Below are 13507 nucleotides of genomic sequence, written 5' to 3'. Positions count from 1 at the left end.
GTGGAATATCTAGCAGGGATATTACAAAGGGGGCATCTTTTCACAGTACCACACTTGAATTCACTGATTTCTTCAGAACAACCCATTTGTTTTACAAATGCTTGTAAATGTAGACTGCATGGTTAGGTGCTATATTTTATACAACTGTGGCAATAGATCTGATTGAAACACCTGAATTCAATATTTAAGAAGTGTGTCCCAATACTTTTGTCCATATAGTGTATCTTTCTTTCTATCTGCCTACTCATCACATATGAATGGCACTGCTCTGTAAATTGACAGTAGCCTTATTGCAGCTCTTTTCTGTTAATACACATTTTGTCTCTAGACAAAATTGATAGCACCAACCCAAAATTGAAAGTTTCAACTGACTAACAACTCTGGCGGGCTGGCTTAGACATGACGTTATTTGTACAGCTGACTGTAGCTATTAGTTATTTTCATAACTGGCAGTTGGTGCACGGGAAGTCTCTCTACCATGAACTTTGCAATCATGCAAAGATGTTAAATACATAGACTGACTCGTTAAACTCAGCATTGTAGTGTAATGTATGAAACTTGTTCAAAATGATATATCTCAGAATGATTAATAGATCATAATTAGTTTTTTATTAAGGAGGTTGGAATTGTATAAGAATGCTGATGCAGAATAATTGATTTGGTATCAAACTTTAAGCAAATTACAAGACTTGATATTCTAGCATGTTTTGATTGTGTTTTTCATTCCGTAACAGTGGCAAAGTAGATATTATTGAAAATCAAAGATGAGTTTAGCATCTAACTCACTGTTTATTTACTAGAAATATTTAACATTCTCTATGCACTGATCAGCCACAACATTGAAACCACCTTCCTAATATGGTGTAAGTCTCCCTCGTGCTGCCTAAACAGCATACATGGGTAGAAGTTGGGGACTCCACTAGACCTCTGAATGTCCTGTTTTATCGGGAACCAAAACATCAGAAACATATTCTTTAAGTATTGCAAGATGTGAGGTGGGGCCTTCATGGATCAGATTGTTATTCCAACACATCCCAAAGATGCTCAATTGGATTAAGATTTGGGGAATATAGAGACTAAGGAAACACCTTGAACTCTTTGTCATGTTCCTCAAACCATTCCTGAACATTTTTTTTTTCAGTTTGGCAGGGTGCATTATCCTGCTGAAAGATGCCACTGCCATCAGGGAGCACCATTACAATGAGTGCGTGTATGTGATCTGCAACAATCTCTAGGTAGATGGTATGTGTCAAAGTAGCATCCTCATGAATGTCAGTACCCAAGGTTACACAGTAGAACATTACTCACAGCATAACACTGTCTCTGCTGCCCTTCCTTCTTTATTGACATCTATTCTCCAGGTAGTTGACACACACACACCCTAAATGACACACACGCACCAGGCAATCCACCTGATCTAAAAGAAAATGTGATTCATCAGAATAGTGCAACCTTCTTCCGATGCTCCATAGTACAGTTTTGACACGTACAACCCTATTGAATGTTCTTTCTGCAGTGGACAGGGGTCATCATAGGCACTCTGATCTATGGTTACACTTCCCCATACACAGCAAACTGCTATGCACTGTGTGTTCTGACACCTTTCTATCATGGTCAGCATTACGTTTCTGTGTGATCAGACCAGAGAGGATAGCCTTCGCTCCCCATGTACATCAATGAGCCTTCGATGCCCAACACCCTGATGCATGATTAAGACTCTAGGGAGCCAAAACATCACTTGTTCTGTGGGATGACGTACCCTGAAATAAATCTACACCATCATTGTCACAGTGTTGCCTGTTTTTTTGTCTTTTATTTTTTATAAATATTTGGATTCTCAATGTATTTTATTGTTTATGTATAATTATATTATTTGAATTAATTTTAAGTTGGGATATATATTAAGTTGGGAGATCTGCCTGACATTGAATCTGTCAATCACGCCAATCTGAGTCACGTGTTTGCTGTGTCATTTTAATCACGACTCCGATGTGTGGGATTAGCTGCAGGGGGACCATCGATCACTGCAGAGGGTAAGTGTCCTTGCTCATGGTAGGGTAGGATATGCTGCTCTAACAGCGTTAAAGCCCTCCTTGTGTAGGATGGCATAGCACACCCATCATCATTAAGGAGTTAAGATGTAGTGGTTCTGTTGACTGTAGTGTATCTTTAGGCTCTGAAACAAAATTAAACAACCCACAGAATTCAAGTCACTGAAATGTACCTCAGAAAACACTATCCGTTAGTCTGACAAATTGAATTTTGGCGTATTACATATTTAATACCTCTATCACCTTTGGTGCTATTTATATAAATAAGAATGACATAAAATAAATGCAATTATATAGTATGTAACAACTATAGCAACTATATAAGTAGCCATATATACAATATTATTACATGCTTTTGTGGTTAGTGTAAAATTAGACTTTTAGGTAGAAATCTGCTGTATCAGCTGATAAATATGAATTTCACATGTATATTGAAAGCATATTAATCAGAATTTGAGGATTCTCAACTTCATCCACCCTCCTAATTCAAGATGCGTGTAATCATCAAAGATGCATGTTCAATTTTAACAATTTCTTTGTTTCTGTAGCATTTAAGCTTTAAGGAAATTTACATAACAACATGTGACATATCAAATGCTTAAAGCCACCAACCATGACAGTACAAATTACAGTCATTTTTCAACAGTCTGCGCAAGGTGCTCTACTTCAGGCACTTGGCCTGGCTGCATGCTGTGTTAGTTTCAGTGGTAAGACAGGAACAGCATGCCTTTCTCTCTAAAACAGTTTAATTTAGCTTCTGGAGGGAAAATGCAATAATAGGATAAAAAGGATATATTTCTTACCCGCCATAAGCTGGGATTGGAGGAGGGGGTGCTGCAGCACGAAATGTGTTGTAGACTGCACGACCTCTGCCTCTGAGGTGTGTTCCTCTATAAGCAGCAGCTGTTGCAGCAGGATAAGGGAAACCTGGTACTAAAGAGGGAAGAACTATTTAGTTTTTGTTTACTCTGCAGTCCTTTATTATAATATGTAACAAATCATTTTGAAATATAAACAGTTTTTATCTGCTCACTAAATAATAATATATATTTTGTTTCTCCGTATACTACCAAGTACTAGAGGGAAAGAGAGATAGAAAGAGAGAGAATACTGTAAAGAATAAAAATGCCATTAAAATGCCTATGAATATCACAAAAAAATCCTAGATTGCATTGTTGTTCCCATTTAGCATGTTGCATATTACATGTTGAATGGAGACAAAAATGCCACCACATTACATACTGATCTGCCTAAAAACTGGTGGGGGGTCACACTATTGGGCCGCAACTTCTACCATTAATTCAGCCATTTTCTGATATGCCAAGGGATAAGTTAGGCAGACAGAATAGTGCCATATCATCAATTAGGAGAGTGTAAGTGTAAAATGGCAGCAGCTGAAAATCATTTTAGCACTGCACTGAAAGAAGCCATAGATGGCCTCACAGAACATGTACTGTGGGATTTGTTAAAAACAAAACTGCAAATTTATAAATTGATGTCAAAATAGCTGAGCTGAAAAAAAAAATAGCTGACTTGGAAAATTGTTTCAAATTAGTTATTTTGGAATAACATTTTCAATTTTATGGTATATTCTTTACAGTTTACAGTTTGATAAATAAATATGTCAACGTTCAGAGACTTTAGGCTCAAAGCAGCACTGGGAGATACAGCTGCAAGAAAAAGTATGTGAACCCTTTGGAATGATATGGATTTCTGCACAAATTGGTCATAAAATGTGATCTGATCATCATCTAAGTCACAACAATAGACAATAACAGTCTGCTTTAACCCCTTAAGTCCGGAGGACGTAATATTACGTCCTGCAGGAACCGGCTCTAAACGCCGGCGGGCGTAATATTACGTCCTCGCCATAATGGCCGCCCACGTGGCCGGCGCTAATCGCCCGCTGCAGATCGCGGTCGGGGGGGATGCCTGGCCCCCCAGGCAACCCCCCCTGTGGCCGGTGACCGCGATCTGCAGTCTCTGATCGCAGTGACAGGCTGTCACTGCGACCAGTATTAAGCATGTGTCAGCCGATTTCAAATCGGCTGACACATGCGGCCGGCGGCTTTCCCCTTCTGCAGATCGCGGTCGGGGGACTTACCTGGCCCCCCAGGCAGTCCCCCTGGGGTCAGTGACCGCGATCTGCGAAGTCTGATCGCAGTGACAGGCTGTCACTGCGATCTCAAAGCACTCTGATCGCAGTGACAGCCTGTCACTGCGATCAGTGTTACATGTGTCAGCCTATTGGCTGACACATGTAACTGGCACAGTGATCCCCCTGCAGATTGGAAGGGGGGAGTGCTTGTACCACCCAGGCACTCCCCCCTGTGGTCAATTACCCAATCTGCAGGAGGTGATCACAGTGACAGGCAGTCACTGTGATCACTGATCCTGTGTGTCAGCCAGTGATGTGAAATCACTGGCTGACACTGTCTCTGACCCCTGTCCTGTAAAAAAAATAAAATATTAGTTCAAAAAATAAATTAAAAAAATTACAGTTACAAATAAAATATACTTAGATCATATATATTATATATATATATATATGATCTAAGTATATATATATATATATATATATATACACATACACACACACACACATTTACACATACACGATGTGTATTTAAATATTAATAAATATATATATTAATATCAAATTACACGTAGACTGATACTGATTAAATATATATATAATTATTGTTATATATATATTTATATATAATATAAAAAATATATATATGTAAATACGTAAAAAAATAAAATTAAAAAAATATTTAAAAATAAATAATTAAAAAATATATAGATGTGTTATTTCGTTCTAACTGTATTGTGATATTAATATATATATTTATATCAAAATACACGTAGAACAAAATAATATATATATCATAATATATATATATCTATATACATAAATATATACGTATATATCACTATATATATACCTATATATAAATAAAAATATAAAAAAAAATTATATATATATATATATATATATATACGTATATATACACATATGTATATATATATACATATATTAATTCTACACATATATTTATGTAATAATTTTACATAATTAGGTATCCTAATTAATTACAATTAGCGGGACCTGCCTGACAACCCATGCCGAAAGTATAGGGAATTTAATTTGCTAGCACTATATTTAACCCTATAACTTTCCAAGACACCATAAAACCTGTACATGGGGGGTACTGTTTTACTCGGGAGACTTTGCTGAACACAGATATTAGTGTTTCAAAACAGTAAAATGTATTACAACGATGATATCGCCAGTAAAATTTACGTTTTCTGCATTTTTCACGCACAAACAGCACTTACACGGACGATATTATTGCTGCAATACTTTTTACTGTTTTGAAATACAAATATTTGTGTTGAGCCAAGTCTCCCGAGTACAACAGTACCCCACATGTACAGGTTTTATGGTGTTTTCAAAAGTTACAGCGTCAAATATAAGGCTTGTGTTTCATTTTTTTCACATTAAAATTCGCCAGATTGCTTACGTTGCCTTTGTGACCCTATGGTAGCCCAAGAATGAAAATTACCCCTATGATGGCATACCATTTGCAATAGTAGACAACCCAAGGTATTGCAAATGGGGTATGTCCAGTCTTTTTTAGTAGCCACTTAGTCACAAACACTGGCCAAAATTGGCGTTTTTTGCATTTTTCACACACAAACAAATACTAACGCTAACTTTGGCCAGTGTTTGTGACCAAATGGCTACTAAAAAAGACTGGACATACCCCATTTGCAATACCTTGGGTTGTCTACTATTGCAAATGGTATGCCATTATGGGTGTAAATTTAATTCCTGGGCTACTATACAGTCTCAAAGGCAACGTAACCAATCTGGCGAATTTCAATTTCAAATGTAACGTGCTATATTTGACCCTGTAACTTCCCAAAACACCATAAAACCTGTACATAGGGGGTACTGTTTTACACGTGATACATCGCTGAATACAAATATGTGTATTGTATTGCAGTAAAAGCAAACAGTATTTTGACATCCACAGTTAAAATGTCACATAGAACAAAAAAAAATTAAAAAATTCTTTTTTTCTCCCATTTTTTTATAAATTTTTTATATTAAATTATGTTCAATACCTAAATATTTGATGTTAAATGAAAGCCCCGTTTCCCCTGAATAAAATGATATATAATAAGGGGGGGTGCATTTAATATGAAAGAGGTGAATTACGGTTGGACAGACATATAGCGTAAATGCCAGGTTTTGTTTACGTTTTGTTCTGTTCACAACTTGTACATTTGGCTGCGGTGTTAAGGGTTAACTAATAACACACAAAGAATGAAATGTTACCATGTTTTTATTGAACACACCATGTAAACACTCACAGTGCAGGTGGAAAAAGTATGTGAACCCTTGGATTTAATAACTGGTTGAACCTCCTTCGGCAGCAATAACTTCAACCAAATGTTTCCTGTAGCAATATTCTTGGGATATCTGGTGTGAATCGCTTTCTTGAGGTCATGCTACAGCATCTCAATCGGGTTGAGGTCAGGACTCTGACTGGGCCACTTCAGAAGGCGTATTTTCTTCTGTTTAAAGGACCACTCTAGGCACCCAGACCACTTCAGCTTAATGAAGTGGTCTGGGTGCCAGGTCCTTCTAGGGTTAACCCATTTTTTCATAAACATAGCAGTTTCAGAGAAACTGCTATGTTTGTGAATGGGTTAAGCCTTCCCCTATTTCCTCTAGTGGCTGTCTTATTGACAGCCGCAAGAGGCACTTGCGTGATTCTCACTGTGAAAATCACAGTGAGAGCACGCAAGCGTCCATAGGAAAGCATTATGAATGCTTTCCTATGTGACCGGCTGAATGCGCGCGCAGCTCTTGCCGCGCGTGCGCATTCAGCCAACGGGGAGGAGAAGAGGAGGATCGGAGGAGGAGAGCTCTTCGCCCAACGCTGGAAAAAGGTAAGTTTTAAACACTTTCCCCTTTCCAGAGCCGGGCGGGAGGTGGTCCCTGAGGGCGGGGACACCCTCAGGGCACTCTAGTGCCAGGAAAACGAGTATGTTTTCCTGGCACTAGAGTGGTCCTTTAAGCCATTCTGTTATCAATTTACTTCTATGCTTCGGGTCATTGTCCTGTTTCAACACCCATCTTCTGTTGAGCTTCAGCTGGTAGACAGATGGCCTTAAGTTCTCCTGCAAAATGTCTTGATAAACTTGGGAATTCCTTTTATGACCAATTTGTGCAGAAATCCATATCATTTCAAAGGGTTCACATACTTTTTCTTGCAACTGTACATGTCCCCATCTGCATGAAACTAGTGGTCATTCCATTCTCAGGTAGCAGCTTTTATTTGCAGCTTTCCTTATCAATTAAGTCCCTTTTCTGTTACCAAGACTATTAAAAGACAGAAAAAGTGTGTGTTTTTTATCCATGATATTCAGCATAATACTAAAGTGAGAAGAGGGTATACTAAGGAGAACAGCCATAAAAAGGAGTTTCTGTCTGGGAGTGTAACACCATGAAATTAAAACCAAGCCATACCCAAGTCCAAAAGTTAATACAATGTAAATAATGCAGACATCTTATAAGTTTATTAAGGGAAAATAATGCAATCTCAGTTTTCTGAAGACATTTACAATCTACTGACCTACTGGTCCCATAGTTAATTATTATGTTTCCAGAACACTTTGACAATATTTAAAAAAAAAAAAAAAAAAAAAAGGCTTTGTTGGGATATGAATGAGAAATACTAGCCTGACTGAAAATTAGGCTGGAATAATTAGAATAAGATCTCCAACTAAACTATAGTCATAGCGTTTTAGCTTACACTTTTAGATTCATGTCATCATTCAATTCATTTTTAAGTAAATAAACTCCAAGATAATTGACCGTGGTTGTCTATGGAAGGTTAGACTGATATGGTCATCCATCCTTTGTCATGTAAGTTTTCTTATATACATATGTAAACTTTAAAATGTAAGATGCACTTGAGACTGATTATATACAATAATACAAATTACAAAGTAGTGTGGAGAGGATAATGGAATTTTTATAATCATCACACCAGTAGAGCAGAGGAAATGTATGTTTTATGATTATGTCTTTTAACTAAATGCTTATATGAAATCAGATTAATTCGCAATTGGAAATTACATTTCAGAATACAACATATAGCAATAAACTAGATTAGTTTCTAGAATAGATTTCACATTTTTAATGACTGGCAGTGCTAGTGAAATTTCTGTCAATAATTTACACATGTAATGTCACAAACAACCTATTAAACCCTAATAGAAAATTATGAAATTTAAAGTAAAAGAATGTATTGATAAGAAATCATTTGGAAGTAAAATTAGAGTAGAGTTTGGAAACAATGTGTCTCCATGTGTCTGTTTACAGGGTGTTAGGAAGCAAGGGAAAGGGAACATGAACCTGCATAATGCCATGCCTCCTTGTGTGCCTCTCCAACTAAATAAGTAGCCATCTTCCTAGTAGTGCAGATTTCTTTTATTTTTTTTAAACACATTCTCTACCAGAATCATATATAAACATTTGTACTTTCATAGTTACATAGGCTTAAAAGAGACGTGTCCATCATGTTCAGGCTTTCTCACGCATGTTTTTTTTTGCTTTTAATTGAAAAGAAGGCAAAAAAAACAGTTTGAAGTGCTTCCAATTTTGCAACAAACTAGAAAGAAAATTCCTGCTTAACCCTAAAATGGCAGTCCGATTTTTCATTGTATCAAGGAGCTATTACCCTACAGTAGTGATGTCGCGAACATAAAATTTTCCGTTCGTGAATGGCGAACGCGAACTTCCGCAAATTTTCGCAAACGGGCGAACCAGGCGAACCGCCATAGACTTCAATAGGCAGGCAAATTTTAAAACCCACAGGGACTCTTTCAGGCCACAATAGTGATGTAAAAGTAGTTTCAAGGGGACTAACACCTGGACTGTGGCATGCTGGAGGGGGATCCATGGCAAAACTCCCATGGGAAATTACATAGTTGATGCAGAGTCTGGTTTTAAATTAAATTGTTTGGAATAACGTGCTTTAAAACATCAGGTATGATGTTGTATCGATCAGGTAGTGTAAGGGTTACGCCCACTTCACAGTGACAGACCAAACTCCCCGTTTAACGCACTGCAAACAACCGCAAACTCCCCATTTTCACAAGGTTGGATACCGATCGATGGTTCGATATTCTGAGCCCTCTCTGATTTACTGTACATGACTATTCGATATTCCCACACATTTTATATAGCATTTTATGTTTGTTTGAGACCACCTTAAAAATATTGGATATCGCTAAAAATCATGATCACTATATACTTTCTCTACAAACCTCTAAAACTAACCAAACTACTCATCCATCCTCTATACCACTTTATCCCACCTAGAACTAGTGCCCAGTTAAAATACTTACTTACCCACACTCAGTCATGCCACACACATTTCACCACTACTCTCACTGAATCCCTCTGACTACCGCTAAATTCCTCTTCTACATCAGAACATTATTCCTAAGATTGGGTTGTATCCATGTCTCGGGTCTTTCATTTAGAATAGGGGCAGCTTCAGTCTCCTTCAACACTGACACTCCAGTGCATATTATTAAAAGATTGGGCAGATGGAAATCCTCAGTCTACAACCGATATATTCCTCATCCCGAGAAAGAAATGAGGAAAGCTTTTAAAAGCTTTTAAAAGTTTGGCTTTGTAAATTTGATGCAGTAAGTGTGTTTTCTTTAATACCTTTTCACCCTCTTTGCATGAACCCGATTTACGTATATTACTGATATGTTTCTGAACATATATTTTATATTATTCACTCACTCACTCTCTGGGCCGGCCTAAGACATCATGTTGCCTAGGTCCAACGATAAATGACTATGGGGGATAATGTATAATAAACACAGGTTACTGGCTATGGGGAGGATAATGTATAATAAACACAGGTTACTAGCTATGGGAGGATAATGTATAATAAATGCAGGTTACTGGCTATGGGGGGGTAATGTATAATAAACACAGGTTACTGGCTATGGGGATAATGTATAATAAACACAGGTTACTGGCTACGGAGGATAATGTATAATACACACACACAAAAAAAAAAGAATGCAGCTTCAGAATTAATCTAAATTGTATGCTGTCTAGGAGGTGGGAGGGTCTGGGAGGGAAGGTCTGCTGCAGATTGGCTGGAATGTGTCTGCTAACTGTGAGGTACGGGGTCAACGTTACTCAATGATGACAAATAGGGGGCGAACCGTTCGGGACATCACTACCCTACAGTTGAAAAATGATATAATTAAATATTATACTTATGTATCCCATATGCCGTTTAAACATCTGTACATATTCTGATAAAACCAAGTTTTAGACAGAGAATTCCACATCCTTATTGTACGTACGAAAAAAAAAAACATTCCTTTGCCTTAGACTAAATCGTCTTTCTTCCAGTCTAAACACATGACCTCGTGTCCCATGTATAGACCTGTTTGTGAATAGATTTCCACACAATGGTTTGTATTGGCCCCGGATATATTTGTATAAGGTTATCACATTCCCTCTGAGGCGACATTTTTCTAAACTAAAGAAGTTTACATTTGTTAACATTTCTTCATAGCTAAAATGTTCCATTCCTTTTATTAATTTTGTAGCCTCTGCACTCTTTCCAGTGCCATAATATTGGAACAGGTGCCCAAAATTGCACAGCATATTCAAGATGTGGTCTTACCATTGATTTTTAAAGAGGCAAAATTATATTCTCATCCCAATAATCAATGTCTTTTTTATGCATGACAATACTTTACTGGTCTTAGCCACTGCTGACTGATATTGCACATTGTTGCCTAGTTTGTTGCCTATAACAATTTACAAATCCTTCTCGTGTTTTGTTATTTACTCCCATTTATTTACCCCCATGTCATGAACGCACCCTACATTAAGAGTGTGCGTGACGTGGTTGTGGTGGTGAAAGGGTTAAAGTTTACTATTTGTCTGCACTAGACTGTAAATAATGACAAAATCCCTCTTAACACCACCCACACTTGAGCATAATAATATAAATACACAAAAGTAAACTGTAGGAAGCTGCTAATGTATGTAGTGAGTATCTTAAGGACAGAATAGAGGGGTTAACCTTTCACAAAAGTTTAAATATAGAGAGCGAGAGAACATAATATGTCCTAGTAAAGATAAGTTCCTAAATACATTTTACACATAAAATATAACGTTTAATCAGTATTGTTAAAAAAGGAATACATATCCTAAAGACACGGGAATACAGGGGGTTAAAAGAACATTACAGGGAATGAATATATGCAGGAAGAGTAGTAACAAAAGATAAGTACCTTTACGGAGAATTTAGTATGTAAAGGAGAGATTAATGTTAGGTTCTCCAGGATGTAACAGAAAATTGGTACAATTGTACAAAACTCATGGTTAAGAGAAGTAGTTACTTTTCAGTAAAAAAAATGTCTGAGGAAAAGTAGCTATCAGAGATTATACCAATATCTGAGACAGTGTCAAATAACGGTAGGTATCTATAAATGAACATAAGTAGAACTCAGAGAAAAGAAAAGGGGAATGTTGCCTAAATGTCTAGTTTGGAAAAACCAAACTGCTGGTAAGCTCCTATCTCAATCATTTAACCCCTTAAGGACCAAGCTTCTGGAATAAAATGGAATCATGACATGTCAGACATGTCATGTGTCCTTAAGGGGTTAAAATAAATTAAACAAAATAATAGTACATATAGTAATTAGATTTAATTTATAATGTGGACTGGGCTTGAGGTTTTATGGGTTAACTAAAATGACAAGTGACTAGTGCCGATTAGTAAATGTTTATAGATGCCCCAATCGGTTATCTGTAATGTCCGCTTAATAAGTGTCTTGCGGTGAAGAAATTCTGTTACCTGTCAGTTATAGCTTAACCCTACGTCTGTGCCTTCGAACTATTCCCTAGCAATCCCTCAAAAGTCTTGCCTATCTATAACATCTGATAATCAGGTATAAGGAGAGAATCTCAGGTAAGTATAGTAACAGATGAGAGTAGAGAAGGGGTGAATATTAGCTAAGGGAAAAAAGTTCAGCGGAGCCCTGATGTGCATTTCGCCTTTATTTGATACTGTCTCAGATATTAGTATAATCTCTGATAGCTACTTTTCCTCAGTCATTTGTTTTACTGAAAAGTAACTAATTCACTTAACCAGGAGTTTATACAATTGTAACAATTTTCTGTTACATCCTGGAGAACCTAACATTAATCTCTCCTTTACATACTAAATTATCTGTAAAGGTACTTATCTTCTGTTACTACTCTTCCTGTATATATTCGTCTCCTGTATATATTCCTTTAACCCCCTGTCCTTTCCTTTTTTTTTTTTTTTTTATTCTTTATTTTTGTGGTGCAAATAGTTAACACAAGCTCTTGCCATGCCCCAACAGCAGGTACAAGATTGGTAAAATACATACATGAACAGGTATAAGGCATAGAAGGTCACTGCACACATTTTTTTTTTTTAGTTAAGTAGCTAGGTCACAGGGTAGTCAAACATGTCTATATAGCAAAACATAAGATGTGGTCGATGTGAGTTACGTAGACATGTGAGTGTCTCCCTGGATCCAGTGTTCCCCTTGCACTGAGGACCATCGCTGTTGGTCTGCTTTTAGTTCAAAAGTCATGTTTTAAAAGCTTAAACGTTGATACGTTGCAGGAGCTGGTCTTGCTTGCGACCGTCCAGCTCGGCGGTCTGGCCCCGCCCCCACTATTTATTCCTTTTTTAACAACACTGATTAAACATTATATTTTATGTGTAAAATTTATTTAGGAACTTATCTTTACTAGGACAGATTATGTTCTTTTGCTCTCTATATTTAATTATATAAATATTAACAATTTAACACTGCAACCACCAAGACAATTTATAAATGGGGTGCCTTGCCCCCCCCCAGGTAAATCAATAATAAAAACCCACCACAATTTAGCTCAATATTCAAGGACTTGCAACAATACTCATTAGTCTCTTCAGGTAACATGATTCTTAACCAGACAAAGGAAGAACTTAATTAAGGAATATTTATTATGAGCAAAACATTGTCATAGTGCATACAAAAATATAGATGACAATCAAAATTATTTACACCAACGACAGATGAAATCAAAAGGGATAAAATAACAGAAAGTCCCTATCACTTACTCAGCTCTTGAAAGTAAATACTTCTGCCACAGGGGGTCTCTGGTAGGAAAGATGGTGACTCACTTAGAATTAGATTATGGCCCCAAGCAAGTACAAGGCACACTTCAGTATCACTAGAGTTACACCCTGTGGATTATCACACCTCAACCAGAGGTGGAGTTGAGGTGTATCTATAGAGACACTAAGTGACCACCCCCTTGTGTCCAGACCAACATCAATCCAAATGGAAACATTTGGTTCTATCTT

At 37.1% G+C, this 13507-nt stretch overlaps 1 protein-coding gene across 1 annotated transcript in view; it reads right to left on the bottom strand.

The window, feature by feature from the left end:
- The window catches only part of RBFOX1 (RNA binding fox-1 homolog 1), a 1085723-nt gene that overhangs the window by 161853 nt on the left and 910363 nt on the right, over positions 1–13507 (bottom strand). Inside the window, exon 8 of the mRNA XM_063430238.1 lies at positions 2855–2984. Within this exon, the coding sequence (XP_063286308.1) occupies positions 2855–2984 (130 nt within the window). The remainder of the gene's footprint in view (positions 1–2854; positions 2985–13507) is intronic.

Source organism: Pelobates fuscus, chromosome 8, assembly GCF_036172605.1.
Source record: "Pelobates fuscus isolate aPelFus1 chromosome 8, aPelFus1.pri, whole genome shotgun sequence".
NCBI lineage: Eukaryota > Metazoa > Chordata > Amphibia > Anura > Pelobatidae > Pelobates > Pelobates fuscus.
Note: the sequence above shows the minus strand (reverse complement) of the source record. Positions and strands in the feature narration are given on the sequence as shown.